Consider the following 25,327-nt stretch of genomic DNA (forward strand, 5'->3'; position numbering starts at 1 on the left):
GTGACACTGGAGTAATCATAGCAGAAAGTCTTTTAATCTGTAAATCTATGGAGGAGCAGCAGCTTCATGCAGCACTTTGTGAAGCTATAGACTGCTGACTCCTGCATTCAAGAGGGCAGGTGCTCAGGTATGCTGCTTGGCATTCTGTGCCAGCAACAGACACTTCCAGTGTCCTTTCCTGTTCAGCAATCAAGATATTTTCAAAAACTGGATAAATTTGATGCTAATCCTAAATATTTCAAGTAAAATCAGGCAGATAGCAATTGTACAGCATCAAAGAACTGCAAACCATTCTCAGAAATACTGCTGCAAACACCAGATTTGTTGCTTATTGTGCCAATGAGCCTATTTTCACACTGCCAGTTCCTCATGCTGCTCTTGTGTCTTGCAGCCTACATGACTATTGGGAAACCCCTGCTGAAGGGCTTTAAACATGGCTAAAAAGCATGCAGTATGCAGAGACCTGTAAAGCATGAAGATGGGAAAAGGCAGCTCAGAAACTGAATTGCTTACGTAACTCATTCAAAATAACAAATGCCTTACAAAATTAAAGGAAAATTAGATGCCTATTCTGCATGCAAGGCTTAAACAGTCAGAGATTAGGAAATAAATTTACCCATTACAAAGACTAGGAAGAAGGCAGCACAGATCAGCAAAAGGCAGGAGATTATACTGAGACTGCACAGGACTCCTCCCACGGGATAGTGCAGGTATTGTTAAACACTTCATCAAACACAAAGGAACAGTTCACTGTAGATTAATTTCATGTAAAGCAGCATGAAAATTATCATATAGCACAGAATTATATTACTACACTTATGGTTTCATGCTGCCAGCCACCAACAACACAACCATAACAGAAATTCACTCATTCATCTGGACTGTTACCTGCACAGAACTTTCTAAGCTTACAAGTGTACTTAACATACACTCGTGACACTTGCACATATTTAAGTGCAGCTAACACTTCATTCTACATACCAGAGAGCACAGCAATTCACTCACCTCTAGTGATCATAGCAGGCTGGTGTGAAACACAGCACTTTTGTCATCAGATGCAGAGAGATGATTTTTGAATTAATGAACATTTGTTAAACAGAGCTGTGTTCTTCCATTCCAGACTGCGCACCTCAGAAGCACATCCACATCTATAACTGTGTGGTATTTTTGTTAGTTTTCCACCCTCTTTTCCTGGACTACAAAGCCAGATAGACGCATACAGAGCTTGCAAACTATGATCTTAAAGATCTTTGCCCCATCTTAAATGCCAGGAATTCTCACCTGTGCTGGTTTTCATGGAACTTCTTTGGTCAATATTCTGCCTGAAGAGAGCAAAGTTCAAGGAATGCAAGTTTGTGCAAGTGCAGACTTGCTCTTAAGACTAGCAAAACTGTTGTGTTAACTTTCTCCTACACAGAAGCCAAAGGGATGACTGAGACTTTCTTCTGTATAAGATGGTGGAGGTTGGGCATTTCCCCCCCCCCTCTTAATACCAGCAATTAGGAAAGTATGAGGGAAGGGAAAAAGGGTTTCATTGTCTGAGCTCTCAAAGTAGCACATTAAAGATGTTATCTTGTTTACAGTAAAGGTGTTTATGATTCAACCAGTTTATTCTCACCTTAAATGAGTCAGCCTGACATGGTGTGGTCAGGCTTCATGGCCAAAATCAGTGGGACACAGTGGGCTAATCAAGAAAGGAGGCCAGGACCAGCAGGGAAGGGTCTCTGTGGGAAAGGCCTTTTCCAGACCTCATCACGTGGAAGTCAAGGCACAACACACTGTTCACCTTTCTAGGGTGAAATCTTCGCATAGATAAGATCTGACATATGAGAAGCCAGGAGGATGGGGGTTTAATCACTGGGATTTTATTCACATTTATGGGGCAGGACAAAAGCTCTTCCAACTGAAGAGCCACCAGCATCCAAATCACTCTAACAGAGAGTCTCTACCTAGGTTGTGGGTTATGATCAAAATGTCCCAAACAGACACAAGATTCCACCATAACCATTCCCTCATATAAGGGCCACCTTTAACAGCTCAAGACTGGCCACATCCAGTCCCTGTTCTCCTAGCAATCTGCCTCAGAACTCAGCACCACCGCAAGCCAGAAATTTCTCCCTGATGCCATTTTGGCATGATTGGCACCAAATACCCTATATTTCAAAGCAAATTCTGTTAACTTGGAGTGTATCATTGTTCTGATGTGTACCCAGATTTATGCCTTTGTCCACTCTTCTGTTCATATTTGTTACGCAGCACCTCTTGCCCCCATCCCAGTGACTTTGTTGCTAACTGCAGAGACAGAAAACAAAGCACTACTCTATTTAATAGAAAAAAAATCCACAGCCCCTCTTGCAGATAGGCAGTCTGAAGGGTTACTGCAGTCTGTGTGAAAAGCATGGTGAGAAAAGGTATAGAAAAAAATGCAGTATGTTTTCCTGCACTCCCACATCTCACATGCAGCCCTTTGTCTCCTTTGCTTGATACGAACTAAAGGAAATCCAACTAAGCAGCTAGGAGCACAAGAAAAGACCAAATCTAAATAAAACCACCTTCACAACACATGGTGGAAAAAGCCCTTTCAGACTAGTTGCTTGGTTCGAGAGCTCGCCATGCTGGATGAAATACACTTCCTTGGCTCTTTTCACCAACACTTTCCCTATGTGTTTGCTAGGTACCACATCAGACAGCAAGATGACAGATGGGTTTATTCTCCCCCACTCCTGTTCCCCTCCTCATCCTTTGAGGTGTGACTGAAACCCATGTCATAGCTGTGCTCTTAATCAATTCCCATAAGGGGCATACTGCCCAGTTTATTTACTTCTAATTCCTGAGCTATCAAAAGATATAAACTTTGGTTGTGCTTGCAGGGTTCACTTCCTGGCTCAACCTCATTAGTTAACTAATTTATACTATCCTAACCTCCCCCCCCCCCCCCCCCCCCCTTTCAAATTGTGGACATACGGCAATAAAATCTAATCCTACCTGCTCCACTGTTGCACTCCTAAGGGAAAGCTGGAATTGAGGTCCCAAAGCCCTGCCAGTTAGCAGGCTAGTGACATTCTTCCCCAAAAACTGATCTCCACAGCTAACCCTGCCCATGACAGCTGGGTAACCATGATGGAGAGCAGGCATATACTGCCAGGTGGGGATGGATGACTCACTGGCCCTTGGGAGTCTGTTGGAATTTGGCTAATAGTGTTTTAGCAAGCAGTCTTCCCTGCTTGCTAACTGAATTTCATTCAACAAACTCACTGGTGGGAGACAAGCCACATATGTTCATATTGTTCCCAGTCCACTTGCTTCACGTTACTCCTGCCCGATGCTGGGGCCACACAGAAACACCATTTTCTGGTCGCATCCATGAGAACAGAGCAATGCATCTGTCCACTCACACTCCTCCTACAGCCTTTCTGCTGCATGGTCAGGGAGGGGACACAGTGCAGGGAAGGGGCAGCACACAGAGGAGTCGCTAACTGATGAGGGGTTCTCATCTGGAGCCTCCATTTCTAATTGGGGAGGTGGGAGTCATTTGATGCTTCCAGGTGACATATGGCATTTGAAAGCATCTGAACAGAGATATCTGCTCCAATGAAGGGAAAACCTTTGAGAAGAAATGTAGACCTTCATTACAGGAGAATATTAGAAATGACACCTGCTATTAAACTTTGTGCTGTAATGCTGTAACACAATGGAAAACACAGCAACAATAACAGAGTAGCAAAGTCTTAGGCCACAAGTGAGGATAAGCCCAAGTGCAGCAGGCATGGACACAGAAACAAAGGGAAAAAGCTGCTTACCTTCAGAAGCCTCAGGTAGAGAGGGATTTGGGATCTCTGGCAAAATGTCCTTGCCTCCACTGCCAATGGATCCTGGCTCCACCCCTTCTGATCACTCTGGTACATTGCATGCACCTGAGCTCCTTTGGGTTGGTCCTGCCTTCCCACCAGGTTTTCAATCACTGCTTCAGGCCCTGACTTAGCATTTCCACTATGCAGGCTAAGATCTCAGCTCTGGAGTTTGAAGGAAGCTGAAGTACCTCATGAGGTTTACTGGGTTCCAGTAACCACTTAGGACCAAGCACAGCTCTCGCAGCTCCAGATAAGAGGCACCTGCCAACTGCTCTTATGATACTCAGTGCCACCAGGATGATGAAGAGCAGCAGGATATGAACTACCCCCCCAAAGCAGCCAGAAGCTCTCCCCAGCTGCCTCACTGCTAGACAAGCATGCACAGCAGCCCCAAGCAGGGGAGCAGGCTATTACCTTATGTCAATATTAAATAGCAACATTATGGGAGCGGGGAGCAGTTTGGCTATTTGGAAAAAAATACAGGACAGTCCTTGAATGCGTGGCAGAATCTGATGCATGCAATACTCATTGGTGCCCCAGAGCTACTGTACATATGTGAACTTTGCAACATAATTCCACAGCAAGTGCTTTAGCATCTGCTGCTGATGTTAAGCCTGGGGTGCCCAAAACAGATGAGGAAGAATCTAAAGCTTCTAACATTAATCAAAAAGTACAGAGCAGAACCTTGGTCTCTCAGTTGCTTGCCTTAAACACTATTTCTTCCCTCCCGGGCCCCAGCACAAGCCAAAGACTGTCTCTTGCCTCTGACTCCAGGGCAGTTCCTTACCAGGCAACTCCTTTTATGTAAAGCTTAGCAAAAAAACTGCAGGTTTGCGAGTGCTTCTCCAGACCAAAGCCCTGGGAAGACATTTCAAAACACCCAGGGAGTACAAACACCTTGCAGATAAGTTATGAAGCTTGAACAAAAAGCATAATCTGTAGCCTTGAACTTCAAACAGCAAGTCTCTTTTACCTCAAAGCAGGCATCCTGGTGCAAGATTGACAGTCTGCTCGAGCAATCCACAGCATGCCAAGGCACACTGGGAAAATGAGAAAAGCTTCAACCACTCTTTCCAGAGGTCACCTTTTCACAGAATCACAGAATTGTAGGGGTTGAAAGTGACCTCCAGAGATCATCGAGTCCAACCCCCTGCCAAAGCAGTTCCCTACAGCAGGTCGCACAGGTAGGCATCCAGGCAGGTCTTGAACATCTCCAGAGAAGGAGACACCACCACCTCCCTGGGCAGCCTGTTCCAGTGCTCCGTCACCTCACTGTAAAGAAGTTCTTGCGCACATTGGTGCAGAACTTCCTATGCTGCAGTTTCCGGCCGTTTCCCCTTGTCCTGTCTCCACTCACCACTGAAAAGAGTCCGGCCTCGCCATTCTGCCCCCCACACCTTAGATACTTATAGACCTGGATCAGGTCCCCTCTCAGTCTTCTTTTCTCAAGGCTAAATAGACCCAGTTCACTCAGCCTTTCTTCCCAGCCTAGAACAGTGCATCACTGAGGTAAGACAAAGTCTGGATTTGGTCCATGGTTCCTTGAATTTTCAAGTATAATTAACAATGTGCAGGTTTCAGTAAGTAATTTCAAACATGTTCAGAGAACTACCAAACAGTACCTCTAGAAATTCATATAGCAGTGACTGAAAACCCAGATTCAGGCCATCACTTAGGGCCTTTATTAGTTCACTATATAATGATGCTATTACTAGTTTTTCTGCCACAGATCAGAGTCCCAACAGTCATGCTATAGACTATGAATGGTCACAGCAAGACCACTGCTACAACACATTTACCAGAAGGAAGAAAGCAAAATTTAAGCTCCTCCATTCCTCATCCATCAGAAAGCAGCAGCAGCATAAGCTAGTGAACCACAACACACAGAATGGTTATGCATTTAATCCGATGTCCAGTTCTCAAATGTTACTTAAAAATCTTGTCCCTACATCTCACCTGTTTAATCCTTTAGCCCAGAAACCTGCCTCAGAAATCCCCTTCATATTTAAAAGTCTTCCCAATGCTCTTCTCATACAACCTGCTGTAACACACTACTGTACAATCACAGACATCACCAGCACCCTACAGCAGCAGGGAATTTGTCAACAGCTCTCAAGCAGACTGGTCCCACATACCCCAGGCAAGCTGCAACACCTGGCCTTACTATCTTCTGTTCTCACAAGTCCAAGTACTTTAATGGCTATTTAAAGCCTGCCAAATCCTGTTTGAATTAGTTGCCAAACATTCCCTTTTTTATATTCTTAAGTAGTTCAAGTTGTCAATACAACGCTCTCAAAACAAGGAGCTGAGATTTTGGTTATAGAAGTATAATTAAGTGTAATAATTAGACAATTTTATGCTAAAAACTGCTAAGTTTATACAATAACAGGAGTTTTGAACAGTGGTTGTTTGAATACCAGTTAAGAACAACCATGGTAACAACACACACAAGAATTTGTGCACTTGATGGAATTTGTAACATCCTTGTCTGCCCCCAATTCACACAGAACACCTACACACAAAGCCTCTGGGTATTAGGACATGCTCTGCAGGATGCAACAAAGTCAATGCGGACAGGCCACATTACACATCTCAGACAGCTTTTCAAGTGTTACTATTAGCTAGCGAACAGCTAAGACTCAAGCATAAAGAGCTGAGGTGCAGTTTAATCAAAAGTTTCCAAGTGCTACAGTAGGAATTGCAGGATGTGTTAAACTTGGAGATTAATGTGGGTACCTGACAGTATGACCTAGGTCAGGCATGCGATTCCCACCTTGCTGTACCTCACACATTATATGAGACTAGAAAAACAATCTCAAGTCTATGCTTTCCACCATTTTCTCAACTAAAGCATGCTATGAGTCTACTTACAGCAAGCTGATCCAAGAGTTAACTATGAGGAACTCATGATTACAGCGACTATTAAGCATAATTCCGGCACACCAAATTAACAAAGAAAAGTTTTAACAGAGCTCAAAAAAACAAAAAAAAAACAAACAAAAAAAACAAAAAAAAAAACAACCAGGAAAACTCAAAAACATTCCGTCACACATCAGTTCTGCTCTATCCAGAACTCTAGGGTCAGCAGCAACAGGGGAGCAAAGAAGAAGCTGCTTTATTCAGAAGGCCCAAGCTCAGCCATCCCTTGTTTTCCGGTCCAATTTTTTTTTCCTTTTCACCTCCCATTTCTGACTGCCTTTATAAGACCTGTCATTTCAACTTCACTCCCCCCCCCCCCCCAAAAAAAAAAAAAAAAAAAAAGACAAAGCCTGAACAGCCTGTTCAGAGAGATATACTCTTGAGATACTGGGTTGGAACATTCAGCATTACGTCTCTCCAAGAAAATGAAGTGTGGCTTCCTCAAGGCAAGGGTTCTGATGGAGGAGAAGCAATGAGCTTTGACATCTGCTGTTAGCCTCCTTTGCAGCTCCTCCAGAGCCTATGCACTGCTCTAACAATGAAGGTCAAATCCTGCTCTGCTCCCTGATACCACACACCTATGCTCTCCCTCTTTAGCAGCATCCAGGATCATAGTCACCTATCCATCCTTGTAATCCTCAGCTGACTATTCAGTTACAAAGTTGCTTTACCAGTACTCAGCTTTCTGAGCAGCTCTTCAACTGCTCTTTTAGCTCAAACAAGAACATCTTTCATCTGTCCGCTTTCCCTAACCCTGCCACAAAGAATAACTGCAAAGAGCCTAGGAAATTCCCCAACAGTAGCATTTTAGGTTTGCTGCCACAGGTAGCTACTAGATAAGAAAGTCAGCTGGGACCTAGCCAGAATAAGGAAGAAAAGCCACCTAAACTTAAACAAACAAAAAACTTCGTACTATGAATGCTGCAGATATAGTCTCAAGACAAACACAAAGAAAGCTCACATTAAAAAACCCTGCTTGAGCACAAGAGAAAAAAAACAACTAGGTTCCCCGCTCACCTATTTATAAGTGAGAAGAAAGTGCAGTTCCCACTTCCAGCTAATGAGACTCAGCCTGTTAGGGCTGATTAAGTGGTTTCAGCTGGGAAAAGATTAACTTTATCAGGGAGAAGGTGTTACTGGTGCCTCTGTGTAAAGCTGGACTCCTCTATGATAGCTAAGATCCCAGTATTGAAAAGAAATGTAAACTGAGATTAGTCTTGATGTTGCTGGGTCTTGCAATCATAGTGGGTGCAAAAAGCAAATTCTGGATTAGAGTCTTTTCCAGACCATTTCCTTTCTGTTTTAAGGAAAAACTGAATTAAACAAAGGGGTGACAGACTGGAATTTGAAAGGAAAAGTAGGTGGTGTTCTTGAGTTATGCAAAAATCAGGTAGTCTGGCTATCCTCCAAAATGCAACTTTTTTTTTTTTTTTTTTTTGGTAAAGTAGGGAGAAAAAGGTGCATCTGCCGCATGTCCTGCTGCCCCTTGAGATATACAAGAGATACATCCTTGTTCCCTGCACTGTGCTTCCACATGCTGCAGAGAGACAGTTGCAGCTAGCCAGCACTGTGTGGCCCCCCTGAAGGACTGAGGGTCAGTTCACAAGGAAGGAGAGGAATCAGTAATCAGGAAGGAAGAAAAATTAAAATAATGCACTGGAAAATAGAGCAGGATGTTTTTTGCATTTTTTTTGCCTATGCTGGCATTTTGTCAAAGGGGCTATTACTGGGAAACTGCAGCAGGAAGCTGAGATGTTGGTGGGGAAAAAAGCTGTATATTTCCTATTTGTCAGTAAACAAAGTCTTATGAGCTATCTCACAGCAACAAGAGAGAAACTTGAGGTGAAATCTGAGCTTTTGGTGCGTTTTCCCATCAGATCAACTCATATCTCCTCAGCAGCAAATCCAGCTTTGTCATCAGCCAGACGGGCTTGCAATGTGCTGAGTTTTCCTGTTTTCCACTGTAACTGGGCCACAACGCACTCAGCGCTGCCCTGCACAATGGCATCTCACCAGCCTCTGCTGGAGGCACAACCAGAAGAAATAGTGATACCTGCTACAGAGAAAAATTGCCTTCCCCAGCTGCTGGGCAGGAGGAGCTGTAATTACAGCAGCTTGGCCATTGTTTCACTGTTTTTCCCCACATTGACTGAATTTTTCCTCAGAATGAGTGGTGAGCCCAAGTACTGCGGTAAGGAATGGGGCTGGGTGCCTGCCTCAGTGCTAGCAGCCCAGCTGTGGATTGTCACAAGCTCTTGGAAAATAACACGTGTGAGGAGGCTACCCATCATGCTGCTGCTGGCCTCTCCAGGTCAAATTTCACACCTGATCCTGTCCAGTGACTGCAAATCCAGAGAATTAAAATCCCTATTAGCCACACAGACAGCAGTGAAATCCTGGGGCTTCATTGCGATTTGAAGGCTGCATCAGGGCTGCAGTCATCAGCACCTTTGTTCTGAGCCCAGCCACAACACTCCCATGCTACCAACTCCACGGCCTGGATGCTCCACACTAGACGTGCTTTGAGACCTGCAGTTCTGCCCAGAACAGCGTCTTTTGCAGGTACCATCACTCACATATTTTTCAGAAACCCTGAGAGGATGCACAGCTCCAACAAAACCATTGTGGGCTGAGAAGATAGCACTGGGCTCTCCTCAGGACTGCTTCTGCCAGACATAGATGATCCTAGGTCATTCTGGAAGGTTCTAGAAGTTTCTGGGCATGTCCAGAAATGGTTGGTTCCAGAGGGTTCCAGGCTGTTCCAGAGGAGTTCTGGCCAAGGTTCCAGAGCATTCCAGAGGTTTTCAACCAGTTCGGGAGGATTGCAGGCAGTTCCAGAAGGTTCTTGGTGGTCCCACAGCACCTGTGATGCCTAAGATAATGACGTGGAGGAAGAAGGTGCTTTTTATCTTTTTTTCCTCACTATCGAAGTTTCTTTTAATTGGTATGAAATTTAACTACTTTTTCGAGGTTATTAGATAACGATTTCCCGTCTTTAACTTGACTCGTCAGCTTTTCCAACTGTTTTTGTGCTAATTTAGTGTACAGTTCCACGCACACTGCCGAACGGCTTCAGAGCCCGCACTGCGTCTGTTCCCAACTCTGACGGCCCTCCGAGCCGCTAGAGGGCGTGCTAAGCTCTCATAGTGCTCCGCCGATGCTAGGGCCCCGCGGTGGGCGGAAGGGGCGTTCCGCGGTGTGCACCGATGGAGCCGGGCTGCTCGCGCCGCCTGAGGTAGGGAGCGGCGAGGGCGGGAAAGGTCTTAAAGGTGCAGCTCCGGTGGTGGAGGAGAGGATAAAGTTGATGGTTTAGTGGTGGTGGTTGTATTTGGGTTGGTGCTGCTGCTCTCTAACTGTTGCTCTTCTCCTTCACCGCAGACGCAATAGGGCCCCTCGGCGCTCCTGCGGCCAGAAAGAGTTCGCGCCCGACGGCTCTGCCGAGCAGGCCGAACGTCTGCGGTTGTGCCTGGAGGAGCAGCGGCAGCAGCTGGCTGAGGAGCGCGTGGGACGGCCGTAAGTCTCTGGGCCTCGAGCTTGGGTCCAAGCGGCAGTGGGTGGCATAGCCGGTTTGGATGGGCCCTCGCAGCCCCTTGCTGCTATTGGGTGGGCCTGCGTTTCAGGCAGTTCTTTGAGCTCCTTATGCATCAGTTCTGGTGGCTTCTGCTGTACTCTGGAACTCATAGTTTCTTGGGAGCTCTCTGCAGCTACCTGGCACTTATTCTGCAGTCATGTAGTAACAGTCTTTCTGTTATTGTTAAGTGGTAGGAAACCTTTGCACAAAGATGCACAGGCTTTCAGAGTGGTGGCTTTCAGGCAAGGCTGAGTAGGTCGTTGTCTTCCACTGCACATCCATAAACGTGTGCCTGGAGCAGCAATGGAGGCTTTCAGGATGGGAAGGAGGTTGGAAAGGTTAAGGTTCCTTTCACATAACAGCCCCTGACACAGGGAAATTGATCTACTAAGCATATAGCTGTGTTTCCAGCAGTATGCTGCAGTATGGACTGACATTTGGGTGTTGCCTGGAGGTGCTCTTAACTAGTGGGCAATGGTAAAATTGTCACCTGCTATTGCTAGTTGCAAAGAATGGCAGCTTTCTCAAGCTTTACACTGTAAAAGTGCTACCTGAAAGCTTGCTGTTGTTTGACCTTGTTAAATTGCTAGAACAGGAGTTGATCATGGCTGATTATAAAACAAGCTGGTAATAAAAAAACCTAATTTTTAACCTTCTCAGGGAGAATCTGGTGAAAGCCGTGTGGAAGCCAGAACACGGCATTGTGGAGCTGGAGTCCCCTGCGGTGAGTCTGCTGCAGAGTGTAGTCAGTACCATCATCTCCTGCTGGCAACTCCTTCTTTTGCTTCTTGAAATGAGAGTGAGCATAGTTGTCAGCAGTGAACAGCCAAAGTCCATCATAGGTTTGTGCTTCTGTTGCAGGGGAAGTTCTGGCACACTATGGGGTTCTCAGAGCATGGCAAACAGTGTCTGCTGCCTGAGGAGGCTCTGTACTTGCTGGAGTGTGTAAGTAGGCTACCTACGTGTGGATGGGAGCATTGGGCTATTCAGGAATGACTGAAGGAGCTGTAGTAGCTGGACGTTTATTCCCCCTTTTGACTCAAGTCGAAAGTCAGTTAATGTGTGTTGGTTGTTACTGCAAATTGAGCAGTTGATAAATGTTTGGTTCTCAAAGTGTTGTCTCTTAGCCTGTTTGCTGACGGTAGTGTTGGTTTCCAGGCAGTGAGTTCATCTGTTGCATTCTAAAGCAGTCTTGGTGCTACTGATAGGATGTGTCAGTTGGATCAGTAGCCAGTTTATCGAGCTGGTATTATCTTTATCCCACTCATACATCAGATATGATGGTAGAGACTGGGAAAGTGTCTGGATTATCTGCGTTACTGTTAGTAAAGTAGTACTAACTCTGGGTTTTCTCTTCATAGATAGCTGTTACCAGTGACTTAGATGGACCAATCTAAAGGGAAGCTCTGCTGCCCTTGATCAGATTATGGGCATCTAACGATATTAAGTCTTTATTGCAGTAGCTGGGTGTTTTTTTGCCTTTTGCAATTTGACAATAGACCTTAAAAAAAATATGTGTATATATATAAAAATTAATCAATTGCTAAGAATCCATCCCAGAAGCAGAGAAGACCAGTTACATGTTTTTTGTTTGCTTGTTTTTGGAAAAAGAGGCATAGCCTCTGGAGGTTAATTGTTACTGCCTAGGGATATTTACCTCTGGGATTGAGGCTGCGGTAGATGTTTAAGGAGCCACCAACTGGTAGTATCTCAGGATGCCTTCAATTCCACTTTCTCAGCGTTCTTCATGTTGCTAGTACTAAATGTCTTGTGGTTGTGCTGTGTCCTGAATCACTGAGATACTCAAAGTTAAAGGAAGTTATCTCCTAAAACAATTATATTTCAACAGTTGAGCAGATGCAGTGATATTAAGGGATAGTGCTGGGACAGGGGCTGACAGCTTTGGATAAGAACTTCTTACCTTGCTGCTAAAACCAGTGTTGAGGAGGGATTGTAGGTAGTAATCCAGGAAGGGCTTGGGAAGGCAAGCAGGGTGCTAGGTCCAGCTATCAGGACCCAGTGACAAGATGCTGTTATGACCTTGCATAGATTTGTTCCCTGTGATCCTCTAAACATGAGTCTTTATCCCCACAGGGCTCTCTTCAGCTCTTTAACAAAGATGCGCCCATGTCAGTTCAGGAAGCCTATGAAATTCTGCTGTCCCAGGGGGCAATGAACCTGCTACATTACCAGGTGTGTTGGGAGCTCCAGCAGAGGATGGAAGCAGGGAGCCGAGCCCAGCCTTTGCCACGTGACCTTTCCCAGGGACAAAGTAGGCAGGAAGGGGAGTCGCTCTGAGTTTTCCTCCCCTACCGCCACCCCCACCCCCACTCATCTTTTTCCAGATAATCACTTCCTGTTTCCCTATCTTTGCTCTAGCTCCTAACCTTAGAGTTTTTTTTCCTCTGCCCGTGCAGTACAGTGTTTACATAGTTGCAGCAGAAGTGAGGAAAGTTCTTTGGTGATGGGGTGGACACTTAACTTTCTTGTTTTCCTTCACTCCAAGGTGTTCAGCCACTTGAAGCAGCTGGGCTATATTGTACTGAGATTCAACCCCAGGTAATCAGCTCTTTCCATGTTGCTTTTTCCTCTCTAAAGACCTTGAGCAGCCCTGTGCCTACTCTGCAGCTTTCATGGAACAAACGAGAAGAGGACTTTAACCCTGTGTTCTGTGTCTTGGGAGGATTAAAGGCTGAAAGTGACACCCTATCCTTTCTTCCTCTTTCCTCGTGAGAAGGTTACTGCTAATATAAAATGTGATGTGAATTTATGATGACTTTAGTCATTCTTGTGGATTTCTTCTTCCTGAAAGAAAAGTTTTTTGCTGCTGTTTTCTTTGTATTGAGCAAAAGAATATTTTCTCTACCCTGCCATGCTCTCAGTCTCTGTTTGTGTCTCCTTTCAGCACTGTCTTGTCTCCCTGCGAGAGGCAACTAAACCTGGAAAGTCATTGCAAGAGGTGTGGGAAACGCCAACACAAAAGGAGGAGGAGTTCTAGCCCTGGGTAAGGATGTGGCCCAAAGCTGCCTTCCATGCTCTCCCAGGCCCTGCTGGCTTTGTGTGGTGACATTCATAAGTACTGCAGTGCTATTTGTGAACCCTTTGCAGTGTTTTCTTCTGTCACATCTGTATGTCATCCAGGGCTAATATGATGCTGCTAAGCTTCCCAAACGGAGTGATGTCAGAATGGATGGGAAGAGAGATCAGTGCAGAAGAAATATGGCAGATGTCTTCTCTCTTTTTTATTTATTTTTTTTTTTTTTGAGGGACCAGAGACAACAGTGTCTGTTTTGCACATTTTTGCCTCCTTGATGGAGTTTGCATGTTGTGATTGCACAGCAAAGAGTGTAGTTGAGTCGTGATCCTTGTGTATCAGCTCTAGAAGTTGTCAAAAATGCAAGCAGAAGCTAACGTAGTGACTAATTTTGCTATTATAATTATGAAAATTCCCAGTAGGTGGCATCATCTTTTTAAAAAAAAACAGGGAGGAAGACCCTGATCTGCAGGTTCCTTTCTGTTACTAAATAAATCGATGCCTAAAGAGCTGTGAAGTTTTTGGAACTGGGAGATAAAACTGCTTGTTTCAGAACTGTCCATGTTTTCTGTAAGACAGGGACTGGTGCCAGGTACCAACCAGTAAGAGATACTGACAGAAATGTTTGTGCCTAGTAGTGCTGGTATCTGAGGTCTGCTCAGTTCAGCTGATGTCCATAGTGTTTGGATGGAAGTGCATGGCTCAGCATACAGGTAGTGTGGAGGCTGCAAGGTGGGTTGAGAGTGTGTGTACAAAGATTCTCTTGAATGTGGAAGTCAAATCTCATGCAGGGCTGCTGAGGTGTTTATTCTACTTCTGGCATTCTCTGTTTGGTTTTGGCCTGTTTGATTGTGGGTTTTTTCTTCTGTTAAGCAAACACCTTCCTTCCAGACATGAGGTTGTAGCCAGGGGTTTGCAGACCTGTCTGGAAGGTCCTGACACCCTTGCCATCTTTCCTTCCGGTGCAGCAGAGTGTGTTCTTGCTATTACAATGGAGAAAGCAGGATTTAAAGGGAATAATATATCACCACTAACCCTTGATGGTTTTTATGCTGCTGTTTCTGTCTTCAGATCGTGTGAGAAGAAACAAAAGGTATCTGAGGACCTTCCAAAAGCCGAAGGGACCTGTGAAAAAGGTGGACATGACTGTGGAGAATTCAGTTGTGTTCCCTTGGATGATAAACCATTGTCAGAGCAGCTGAAGGAATTGGATGCTGGCAATGGAGAGGAGCAATCTGTCACATCAAACTCAGTTCCTCTTGATACAGGAAAAAAGAATGTCCCAGGCCCCTCCTGGAGTTTGGGAACTGGAGACCAGAAGGTGAACAGCACTGGCACCCGTGCGCCACACTGGGATTTTACTACGATCTTCTTGCCAAATGTGGCCCCAGATCAGCCATGCATACATCTGCCCTCACCTGACAACAAGCTTCTGCCAGAAAATGTGCCAGGGAGGGAGGTTGATGCAGCATCTTGGTGCAGACGCATCAACCAAAAACAGGAGAAGCTGTTAAAGAAGGAAAGGGAGCAGCAGGAAAAGGAAAGCAAGTACAAGAGCAGTATCAATTCTGACAGGGAGGTGAGATGCTGCATCAATTGGCAGGAATACAAAGCTCTTTTGAGACGGAGGAGCCAGCAGAGAGTTTGGAGACGACCACCGCATCTGTGGGGCCAAGCTGTCACACCACTTCTGCAGCCAGAGGAAGCTACCTCTTTTGGTAGGGACTATGGGAGGTTACCAAGGACACAGATACTCTCAGCCTGCCAGTGCTCTGTGGGAGGCTTGTTTATGCAGCAGCAAAAGGGTGACCTGGAGACACTAAGTATCAGTTTAGGGGAGTAGGGCTTTGAGAAGAAAAGTCTTGCTCTGAAGGCCTAGGCAAAGCAGGCACAGATGAGCTGAGCACGGATAGGGGAGAGAGAAGAAAGCTCATCATCTCGCATTTCTGTCTCTTTCTGTAATTTTCTGTTGCCCACTCAAATGTCAGGATGACAGGGCCTTGGGAGGTCTTCCAATCCATTCTCCTTATCTTGCTGTATTTCAGTTCTTCATGCTGGACTATTGAGCAATCAGGGCCAGCAAGTTGCAAAGCACTTGCAGGATGTTCAGGGCTGCATGCTGGGAGGAGGTGAGGAAGTCTTTTTGAAGTATTCCCTGGTGATTCTGGTGACAGTGCTGCCAGCCATTATTGGAGGAGGAAGACTTTTGTGGGTGGGAGTGGTGGAGTGCTTAGATTGCGCTGGGACAGAAGTAGCTGGTCTGATTCTTTCCTGTTCTTCCTCCCTCCAGCTGCAGTCTGCCAGCAGATCAGTGTGCTGCAGCCCTCCCACATACTGGATGGAGCCTCCCGGTTAGTACCCAGCCAGCCTGTAGCTGGTAGGGTCTGTGGCTGGGCTGTCTTGTGACTGTCCCTGCTTGTGAGGTCTGTGAGATGCTCACAGCAGCAGCTTAGGAGCTATCTGGGGTTCTATTGCACCTGTAGTGAGTGGCTGTCATTTCTATGAAGCACTGGGTCAGGGATAGGGCTGCAGGAACAGAGATGGGGCATTCCAGGCTGATTATAATGTTGGGGTTGTTCTCTTTTTCTCACTTTTCCCTTTCTGCACCCCAGCCAGGTGATCTCCTCAAGAGGTTTGGTTGGGTTTTACCTGTAACTTATCTCTGGAATGTGCTGCCATCCCTGCTGCAAGGGTCATAAAGCCTGGGCTCTGGGATTTCTGGTTATGCTCCTGCCTGAACTGGCAGTGTGTTGTTCTGGTAGGATGAAGCAGTTCTTTGCTTTGTGTCTGCTGATGGTACCTTTTGCAAGGAATTGCAATGAGAGGCAAGTGGCAGCTTGCTCTGATCTGATTACAGAACGTGGAAGATCTAGAAGGTAGCTACAGCAACCTGGGGTTCAGTTCCTTGAGAAGAGAAGCCTTTCAAAGGGCTCAAACTAGCTAGGCTTCTAGAGCTTTTATTCATTCTTCATCTGCAGCATCTTTACCCTGCAGTGCTTCAAACCCTTAGGTATGTGCATGTTTTCCTTCTTCTGTAGGCTACAAGAGGACTTAGAGAGTATCAAGATAGACTTCAACGTGTATCAAGCAGATGCTGTGGCCAAATTTAAGAAGACAAACCCTGGGAAGCCGTATGTCAGGATGTGTGTTCAAAGGTATCCATGGGTTTTATGCTGTGATTTGAAGTTTGCAGTAAGTCCTAATGATTTGTGAATGACCCAAGATTTTGTGAGCTTTACAGTTCATCAGAATTCATCCCTTAGGAGGATGATCCTATTCAAGTGTGGTTTTTTTTGGGGGGTTTTTTTTTTTGTTTGTTTGTTTGTTTTTTGTAGTGCAGTTCTTGCACTCAACCAACCCACAGTATCTGGTCATCTGTTTGTTACTTTTCTAAGTGTTACTGGAGTCAGGAATAAGAAGCCACAGGCCACAGTTATATAAGTAACGTGTGTGAAACTCGCGTAGAGCTAGCTCAGTTTTCTAAGGTAGTTGAATCTTCAGCCAGTGCTGATCCTTGAGGCTTTCTATAGCAGTGCACTTCCCCAGAGCTAGCCCAGGGCTATAAGTTTAATATTTTAGTCTTTGCCATGTGTAACTTTAAAATCAGTACAAACAGAAGATAGGTGTTTCCCTTTCTTGCTGGATCCAGAATCTAATACTTAAATTCTGTAGGTAGGTACAGAGTTCTGTCCCCAGTCTAGTATCTTAATTTTGGTATATTAAAACTGTCCCTTTTCCACTCCTTGCAGCTGTAGTAGACAGGAAGGAACACAGTAGTGCAGTTTGACAAAAGACTGTCACTGGCAAGTGGGATGATCCTTGCTCCGTAAACACTTCCATTCATGAGCAAGCTCTGTAGAATTAAAAGAAGGGAGGAAAAAAAAAACAAAAAAAAACAAGCTAGTCAGGTGTTGATCTGAGTAGCCTAAAGATCTTCCAAGCACAAAGGTGTTAAGATTGCATTGGGTTGGCAACTTGCCAGCGGCCCTGTGAGCTGCATCTCATAGGCACAGTGTGGAGAATTGTGCAGATGCTTTTGTTTTTGGCAAAGGATTTGACAGCTTCCAGTTCCTGACTTACAACCACCTTTTTGGGGGTTGGCAGCTTCCTGCTTTGTTTGAAAGGGATGGAGAGGCTTACTAACAACTCCGAAGACCAGAAGGAGCTGTTTTTTTCTGACCAGAACAAATTTGTTTATGTATTCTTGCTGTGAGAGCAATGGGCTGTTTTTCTTTTCTACAGCTTTGATGAGCAAGTCCCATCCCTTCGGGCTTTGAAGCAGGTCACATGTCAAAGTGGGGACGTCCCAGTGGTCTTTGCTCTGGTGGACCATGGAGAAATTGCCTTCTACTCTCTAAAGGAATTCAAGCTGCCAGTTGATGCTAATTACTGAAGACACTAACTTAAATGGTGTGGGGTGAAGGAAGGATCTTCACTCAGGATTTGCTTTCTTGATTAATGAAATATTACACAAAATAGAGCCTGTAGTAACCAGATGTTACTTTGGGTGGTAGCACTGTATTTGCTGTTAGAGGTTTCACCCAAATGGAGTTGGCTCATGCATGGCAGCAAAATGCACTGAAAACAATGGCTTAGCTGAGCATTTCTGGATCAGAGTACACACTGCTTTGTTCTTGAAGGTTTTGGTTCTCCAGCTTTCTCATCTTCTGGACCACTAGTTTGCCTTTCCTGTGTCATGGCTGATCTGTGGACTATTAGAAAGCACTCTGCTGCAAAGCCCTTGTTATGTTTTAGGAACCACCATGCTAGGCCAGCTGAGCAATTGGAGTCACTGACATCAGCCAAGGGCAGAAAAAGCTGATCAGATCGGTGGTGGTGTCCTGAGCCTCTGTCATTCAGTTGCTCCAACAGATCAGAATCTTATCCAGTAGTTGAAAATGAAGCAGCCATAAAGTTCAGCCACTCTGATAAAAGTTTTCAGGCACTTGAGAGCTGGAAACTTAGTACCTTGCACACTGTCTCATTACTCAGAGACTGCAGAAGGCCCCAGAACACTGCAGATGGTGCCCAGCCTCCTCCTGTTGCAATTGGACTGAGATGTATTTTGTCTGTACAGCATTATGCCATATTAGAGTTATACCACCAGTATTGGCATGCTGGATCTGTTAGTCTTAGCATGGCTTCACTGCAGCCCCTGTTTTAACCTGATGTCCTCTTTTCTGGCTGTGGATCCTTGTCTGTGTTTATCAAGTGAGAGATCCATGAGTAGAGAAAGAAGGTTAGAAATACCTTCTGAGCCTTGCAGGCCTGTGGCTGTTGTGCTCCAAACCAAGGACATTGTTGCTTTCAAGGCCTTATGTGAGCGTTCCTCCATCATATCCAGGTCCCATATTTGCTTTAGCCTCTATGCAAAAGTACCAGTGTCAGGTGCCAGAAGGTCTGCTTAGCGGGTGCTGAGCCCAGCTGTGTTCAGTATCTAGGTTCTTTACAAGTGTAATAGCAGCTGTTTTAGGTGTATCTTATGTAATAATTTTTTAGTTCCTTTTGGAGGAGGGGAGAAGTTTAAGCAATAAAGAACCTTTTCCAACAGTGCAGGCTCCTTAGTCTGTTTCTTCACTTACCCCAAAATGTGAGTTACACAGAGAAATACTTTGGGGGAAAAACTGCTGGGCTCCTAGTGGGTGAATGCCTGCTCATAGTCCTGTAACCATGAGGCTGTGTGACTCCTACACCTGTGTTTGGATCCCACTTCCTTGTTCCTAGGAGGGCAGTGTGACTCAGAGCCTGGAGGAGCCTGCTTCCCCATGCAGTTCCTGTTGGCACACAACACCTTATGATCTTCCTCCTGTGCGGTCGTAAGTATTGTAGCCCAGAGTAGCAGCAATCTGCTGCAAGCACTGTGCTTGTTCCTGTGCCATTAACACACTTGTGTTACCAGATGCTGGAATTCAGCAGGACTTTGCTAAGGTAAGGGTCTGACAGCTTGTCCTCCACAAACTCCTCCTCTTCTCTGCCTGGAGGCTGTGCCTTTGCTTTAGTAGTCCTCCTTAGAAGCTGGGGCAGTTGGCAGTTCCAGACTGTGCCTTCAGCATTCACCCAGACCAGTTTGCAGATTAAAAGGTAGTGGGAAGAGAATTTCTAAGAACAGGCACAGGAGAGCTCCAGTCTGACATAGGGCTCTTGTTTGTCCTGGAATTAGGTCAAACTCATTCATGTTGATTTCAGTCAGTCCCATCTGCTTATGCCAAAGTGGAATTGCACTGAGGAACTCTACAAGAGCCATGTATTTTCAAGAGCCTAGAGTTTCACTGGGGCAGAGAGTGCCTGATTCAGCACAGAACAATTACAACTTAATAATCACTGCAGGGAGGATTGAGAAACTGTGGCTACCATGCGCAGCACCACAACAACATCTGACAGTGTCTTTACCTGGTTGGGATTACGATGCAGACTGATACCAACTGCTTCATTTTGGCCCATGGTGTGGATTGACAGGATGCTGCAAGGTGATCATGGAAACAAATAGTTTAATTTAAAACCTTCACCTTTGGAAGCTGGGTTGAAATACTGACGGTTGGCCCTTATCAAAGGTAATTAACTTTTCATGGTTGCAGACTTCCAACTGCTATTACACTGTCACATAACTAGTCATTTGTTGCCAAGCTCCTTGTAATAGGAGACACTGTCAGCAGTAGAGTTGTGTAACAAGATAGCAGCAGTTCTGTTGCTCTATCCAACTAAGGCTTCAAATTCCTGTTAAGTCTTCCCATTTCTTTCATTTTTGCAGCTCATTATGGGTTGGAGTCTTCCCCTGGCTTTGTCCTGTGTTGCTGCCCTGTGCAGGGCTCGCTGATAAGCAGAGCAGAGAGAAGAGGGACAGAGGCAGTGTGAAATAGGCTTTCCTGGCTCTGGCTTGTTCCTCTCTCCACACATGTCCGCACCTATCTGAGCCCACTGGGGGTACCGCTTGTGAACGGGGAGGAGAGGAGGGAGAGGAGTAGGGACCGTCCATAGGGCAGTGTCTGCTGTCTGCAGAAGCTGCTTTCCGATTGGCTCGAAGCAGGCTGAGAGCTGAACTGGTTATTTAAACATAAGGAAAACCTTGTGATTCTATGATATTACTGGAGATGTTCTATGACAGCCATGCTCGCGGCGGATGGAAGAGGGAAGAGGCCGCAGATCCGGCGATTTGCATGCAGAGCTGCCCCTGGAGGGGCGTAACTTACAGGCAGAGCTCCGCCCCCGGAGCGCGGTTTGCACGCGAGGTCCCGCCCCGCCGCACCCCTCCCAGAGGTGCCCAGTGAGGCCGCCGCCGCGCAGAGGAGGGGGAGCGAGCGCGGAGCGAAGCGAGGCCAGGGCGGCTCGGCCCGGCCCGGCCCAGGTCCCCCTTTCACCCTTCCCCCCGCAGGTGAGCGCGGCGGATGGGCTACCCGGGCCGGGCTTCGGCTTCCCGCATGGGGTCCGGTTGCGGGAGGGGTCTCTCGGAGGGCTGGGCCGGTAGCAGAGCCTGTGACCGCGGCCCCACCCAGGCACCGCGGTGCCCTGCGGGCTTTGCTCCGGAACCTTTCCGGCGGGACCGGCAGGTGCTCGCGGCGTACGCGTCCCCTGCGCTGGGAGTCCCCTTTGCCCAGGACATGGGCTCAGCTCGCCCGTGAAAGTTCAGACACTGGTGGGCTGTTGGGCTTGTAGCTTTTTTTTTTTTTTTTTTTTTTTTTTTTTTTCTTGCTTGTCGAGTTTGATTTATTACGTTTACTCTGGACTGAGCGTGCAGCTGGGAAATGCTACCAGAGAGACTGGGAGCTTTACGTTCTGGGACTTTCTTGGGGTAGTTGCTGTGGCAGCTTGCTCTAAACTTCCTGTCCTAGCCCTTACCGCGAGTGGGTTGTGAGCCAAGCAGTTGCTGATGCCTGGCCATGCTAGGAAGGCTGTCCCCTACAAAAGCTATGACTCCTTACAGTGCTCCTGGTTGGTTCCGTGCTGCTGCTGCGACCTGAGCCTCAGCCTGCAGCGAGAAGGGATGTGGCTGCAGCCCTCTTTTGTGGTACTCTTAATGCTGCAGCTCCTCTGAGGTTAAGCAACAAATTAGAATTGTCATGCATGCTTTGGGGTGTTCAATTACTACCTTTTCAATATTATATAGATTGTATTACTTTGTATTTTCTTCCCTAAAGAGCTTGCTGGGTGAGGGGTTGTGCTGCTTCTAACCAGCCTGGAGCAGGTGAGACAAGGTAGTGAGACGAGATGAGTTGTTTGGCTTTGTCTCAGGTTACCTGCAGTTGTGGCAGTGGAACAAAGTGGGTGCTGACATCTTGTCTCTTGGAGGAGAGGCTTAGCCTTGGCTTTGGGGAAAGTTTTGTGTGTTTATGCATAGTGGTGTTAGTGGAGCAGAACAGTTGAAGTGGACTCAAGGGTCTGTATTTCTGCTGGGACACAGAGCTTTCTGCTTAGATGAGGATAACGATGAGTACTTGTCTAGGATAATGAAAATTGTCCATTGTGATGTTTTACTTGATAGGAAAGCTGCATTTTGTATTCCTCTGAGGCTGCTTCAGTCAACTGGAATATCTTGCTGTACCAAGTCCCATGTGAATCTATGCTCAAAGCAGGCTGCCTACTGCTTTTACCTTTGATTTGGGAAGCTGGGACTTCTGGCAAGCAGAATGCAAAGCTGTGCTGCATCCCAAGGCTTTTCTGTGCATGCTGGCACATCGCTTGTAAAGGCAGCCAGGCTGATGGAGGGGGCAAAGGCAATCTGTATAGCTTGACGTGCTCCATTCAGTTTGTGGTAAGGAAACGGGAAAAGAATTCTCAAACATTTTTGTAGGACGGTGCTCAAGAACATCATTTTTTACTTGGTTTTGTACAGATTGCATCTGCTCCAACTCCTTGCTGAAGAAAACTATTGAAGGAGTTAAATTTGTTTAGAGAAACTTATATCTTCTGGTACAATATTGTAATTAGTATGTTAAACTATGCATGGGACTGCGGTGGGTATTTTTCCTCAAGAATGTTTTGGCTTGAGAGATGTTAGAGGATTTAAACACATGGAAGTTGTGTGGTTAGTACACGCCAGTAAGAGTGCGTGATGCTGCTAGGAACTTGATCTTCATTTAAAGTGGTTTATTGAAGGGGGAGCTGGCAGTAACTGGAAGTTTTATTTCTGTGCAGAAATTCTGTGGAAAAAACAATTGATCATCAGAAAGTTTCTTCTTGCTAGATGTTCTGTGTTGCTTTACAAAGAACTTTTGTGGCTTGCTCTACTGACCCACTATGTTTGGCATGTAAGGTGCTGTTTCAAAACTACAAGCCATCTGAATCATGCCTATTAGTAGCAGACAGAAGAGTTTTGCATGATGTGCAATGATGTTGTCCAGTGCAAAGACTTTGTTCTTCTACAGCAGTTTCATGCTCCCATGACAAGGAGAACACAATAGGAACCATAATGACACAGGAGATATGCACAGTTAGTAAATTGATTGCAAATGGGAGTTCTCTGGTAACTGAATACAAAGCTGTGAGAGTACACAAACTTCTCTGATTTGTATGTTTGTTTCTCAGTTATTTTAGAAGGATTATTGGAGAATCCATCCAATTCTTACTAATGTTCTCTCTGTTTTGGGAGGATGGCTACTTGCACAGTCTGTTCAGTTGTTCACTTAACTCTAGGTTCACAAAAATAAATCCTTTTTGCGGGAGGATCTTTCAGGTTACCTCTCTGCTGCCTGACGACTGTATGCAAGTTGCATCTGGTTACTCCCCTGTTTCTATAAAGCTGCAAATGCTGGGGTGCTAGCAGTTATTAGCACTTATGTTGTGCGAGGGAGGTTTGTGTATGGGTCTCAGATGTAGAAATAATGCTGTCAAAGCATCTTGGAGAAGCCTGATTCTGGGGAGAGGAGAGCGTATCTTGTGCTTCTAAGCTTTCTACCAACTGCAACTGCTCTTTCACTTGCTTTATCTATTCTGCTTGGCTTGTGTTTTATACTTCAATATATGCACTCTACAACCTCCTGAAGGGAGGTTGTGGTGAAGAGGGATTTGGCCTCTTCTCCCAGGCAATGAGCAGGACACGGGGTAATGGCCGCAAGTTGTATCAGAGGAGGTTTAGATTAGACATAAGGAAGAACTTTTTCTCTCAGAGAGTGGTCAGGCAGTGCAATGGCTGCCCAGAGGGGTGGTGGAGTCGCCATCCCTGGCAGTGTTCAAGAGGCGTCTGGATGAGGAGCTGCGTGATGTGGTTTAGTGCTGGTGGTGACAATGGTGATGAGGAGACGGTTGGACTAGATGATCTTGTAGGTTGTTTCCAATCATGTGATTCTATGATTCTATGTCTTGGTAGTGTGTCATAGCCAAGCGAGGATATAGAGATTAACTTCACAGTGACAGCCCAATTAAATAATAGGGATTGTTTCATTGATTTCAATCTAAAACTTTTAATTTCATAGAAATTGATGTCTGATAAGTCTAATGGCTTTCTGGAATCAATAAATTTAATGCTAATACTTAAATAATGCTGACTTTGTTAATTCCAGTACAACTGGTACTAAGGAATAGCTTTTTCCTGTGAAATTGATCCAGCCTTTGTTTTGTTACTGTTTTTAACATTTCTGAGGGCAAGGAGGCGGCCAAGATGAGACAAGGCTCTGGTGGTTACTGTTTGCTTGTAGTTCAAACAAAGCTTTTTGATAAGGACTCTTATTTTAGCTAGGCTTATAAAGTATTATCAAATGTGTAGGTAGGAGTTCTCTCTTTAAGGATTTGTAAGCAGGAAAGAGTGGTGGAGGAGGAAAGAAAAAAAAGCAGGAAACCTAAGGCATGGCAAGATTCAAAAGTACTTGAGGTGTTTGATTCCTTTTAGAGAAAGATGTTGGACTGGTTCAAATTGAGTAAAGGCCATCGAGGAGGTTAACAGACAGTAATTTGCAACTCTCTCTTACCTGAATAAAGTACTTATTACAAGTATGGCTTAACTTGGGACCATATCCACCTTTAATACTGTATATGAAAAACTTCTGGCCTGGGCTCCTCGTCTTGTAAGACTGGATTAGCTTGTGTGATTGGGATTTAGAGCGTCAGTTCTCTTATTCTCGTGGATGAATCTTTCACTGTCATAATAGGATGAGAGCAAAAATTGCAAAAGACTTCTACAAAAAGTGATTCTTTCAGCCTAGTTGGCTGAGAAAATTCAGAGTGTTTCAGCAAGCTGTGCATGGGCAGCAAGACACATGGCCACATGCTGAAGCAGTGAAGACAAAGCAAAATGTAGAGCTCTGAGCAGGAATGTTAGCACACAGCAGTGAGTAACAGTTACTGCTTTTCCTAGGACATTTTCATTGTTGAGTATGGGTCTGCCATGAGACCTGCTATGTATACTTGCAATAAATCTCAGTGTCTAAAGTGAACTGAGCTAAGCAAAGAAGCCAGAATGAAGTCTGGTTTCAGTGTTAACTCTCAGATTGTTATTGGCAACAGGATCATCTTGCAATTTGTATTAACACTAACTCTAGCATCTCTTTTTGTTTTTCTGTGTGAACAGGGAAGAGTATTTGTTTTGTGGCTAGATCTGTGGAGATCAGTACCTCACCGCGTTTAGCCAAGCATACTAACAGAGCTGAACGAGCTCAATGTGCAGCATGCTTTGAGCTTTGCTGTCAGGTGTCTGTGTACTCAGTGTGAGCAAAACTGGGACTGACTCAGCTTTGGGCTATTGTTGCCTATAAACAGACTGACCTCAATACTTCTTAAAAGATAATGTTGCATATAGTTTCTGGTTAAGAGGCTAATTTTGAAAGCCTAAAGAATTGTTTTCCTGGAAAATAAGAACATGCAGACCTGGCATGGCTTCAGAAGCTACTGGAGAATTCCTCTCCAGCTACTGGTAGCCACAATGGCTACTGTACGACTGTAAATGCTGACTGGCAGATAACCGCAGTTCAAATGGAACTGCAACTTTATGTAAGACAAGAAAGGTGTGTGGGAGAGAAACTGGTC

At 45.5% G+C, this 25,327-nt stretch overlaps 2 protein-coding genes across 7 annotated transcripts in view; both read left to right on the top strand.

The window, feature by feature from the left end:
- Positions 1–8,278: 8,278 nt before the first annotated feature.
- TSEN54 (tRNA splicing endonuclease subunit 54) lies at positions 8,279–18,919 on the top strand. 3 transcript variants are annotated; one of them, XM_048964913.1, is made up of 11 exons: positions 8,279–10,005; positions 10,149–10,283; positions 11,002–11,065; positions 11,203–11,286; positions 12,436–12,534; positions 12,848–12,900; positions 13,247–13,345; positions 14,447–15,093; positions 15,666–15,726; positions 16,414–16,530; positions 17,618–18,919. In XM_048964913.1, exons 1-11 carry the CDS (start codon positions 9,977–9,979, stop codon positions 17,766–17,768), a joined length of 1,539 nt encoding a protein of 512 aa, XP_048820870.1. In that variant the 5' UTR covers positions 8,279–9,976; the 3' UTR covers positions 17,769–18,919. The 3 variants fall into 3 exon arrangements, with proteins under 3 accessions (XP_048820870.1, XP_048820871.1, XP_048820872.1); XM_048964914.1 differs by lacking the exon at positions 8,279–10,005 and adding an exon at positions 10,025–10,039; XM_048964915.1 differs by lacking the exons at positions 8,279–10,005; positions 11,002–11,065 and having other exon boundaries at positions 10,102–10,283.
- A 365-nt stretch (positions 18,920–19,284) lies between these two features.
- The window catches only part of LLGL2 (LLGL scribble cell polarity complex component 2), a 35,536-nt gene continuing 29,493 nt past the window's right edge, over positions 19,285–25,327 (top strand). Inside the window, exon 1 of one of the 4 annotated variants that reach the window (XM_048964910.1) lies at positions 19,285–19,303. The gene's annotated coding sequence lies outside the window, so the exon portion shown is untranslated. Of the gene's footprint in view, positions 19,304–20,616; positions 20,745–20,899; positions 20,920–20,986; positions 21,006–25,327 lie in introns of those variants that run through there. The other 3 variants (XM_048964912.1, XM_048964911.1, XM_048964908.1) reach the window with 3 other exon arrangements.

The sequence above is a fragment of the Lagopus muta genome, chromosome 18 (assembly GCF_023343835.1).
Source record: "Lagopus muta isolate bLagMut1 chromosome 18, bLagMut1 primary, whole genome shotgun sequence".
NCBI lineage: Eukaryota > Metazoa > Chordata > Aves > Galliformes > Phasianidae > Lagopus > Lagopus muta.

What these genes read in the sequence shown, in the direction of transcription:
- TSEN54 (XM_048964913.1), top strand. Translation starts at nt 9,977, where the DNA reads ATGGAGCCGGGCTGCTCGCGCCGCCTGAG. An exon ending in CTCTGTACTTGCTGGAGTGT is followed by an intron (nt 11,287 to 12,435) that starts GTAAGTAGGCTA and finishes TTATCCCCACAG; the next exon opens with GGCTCTCTTCAGCTCTTTAA. An exon ending in GTCAGGATGTGTGTTCAAAG is followed by an intron (nt 16,531 to 17,617) that starts GTATCCATGGGT and finishes TCTTTTCTACAG; the next exon opens with CTTTGATGAGCAAGTCCCAT.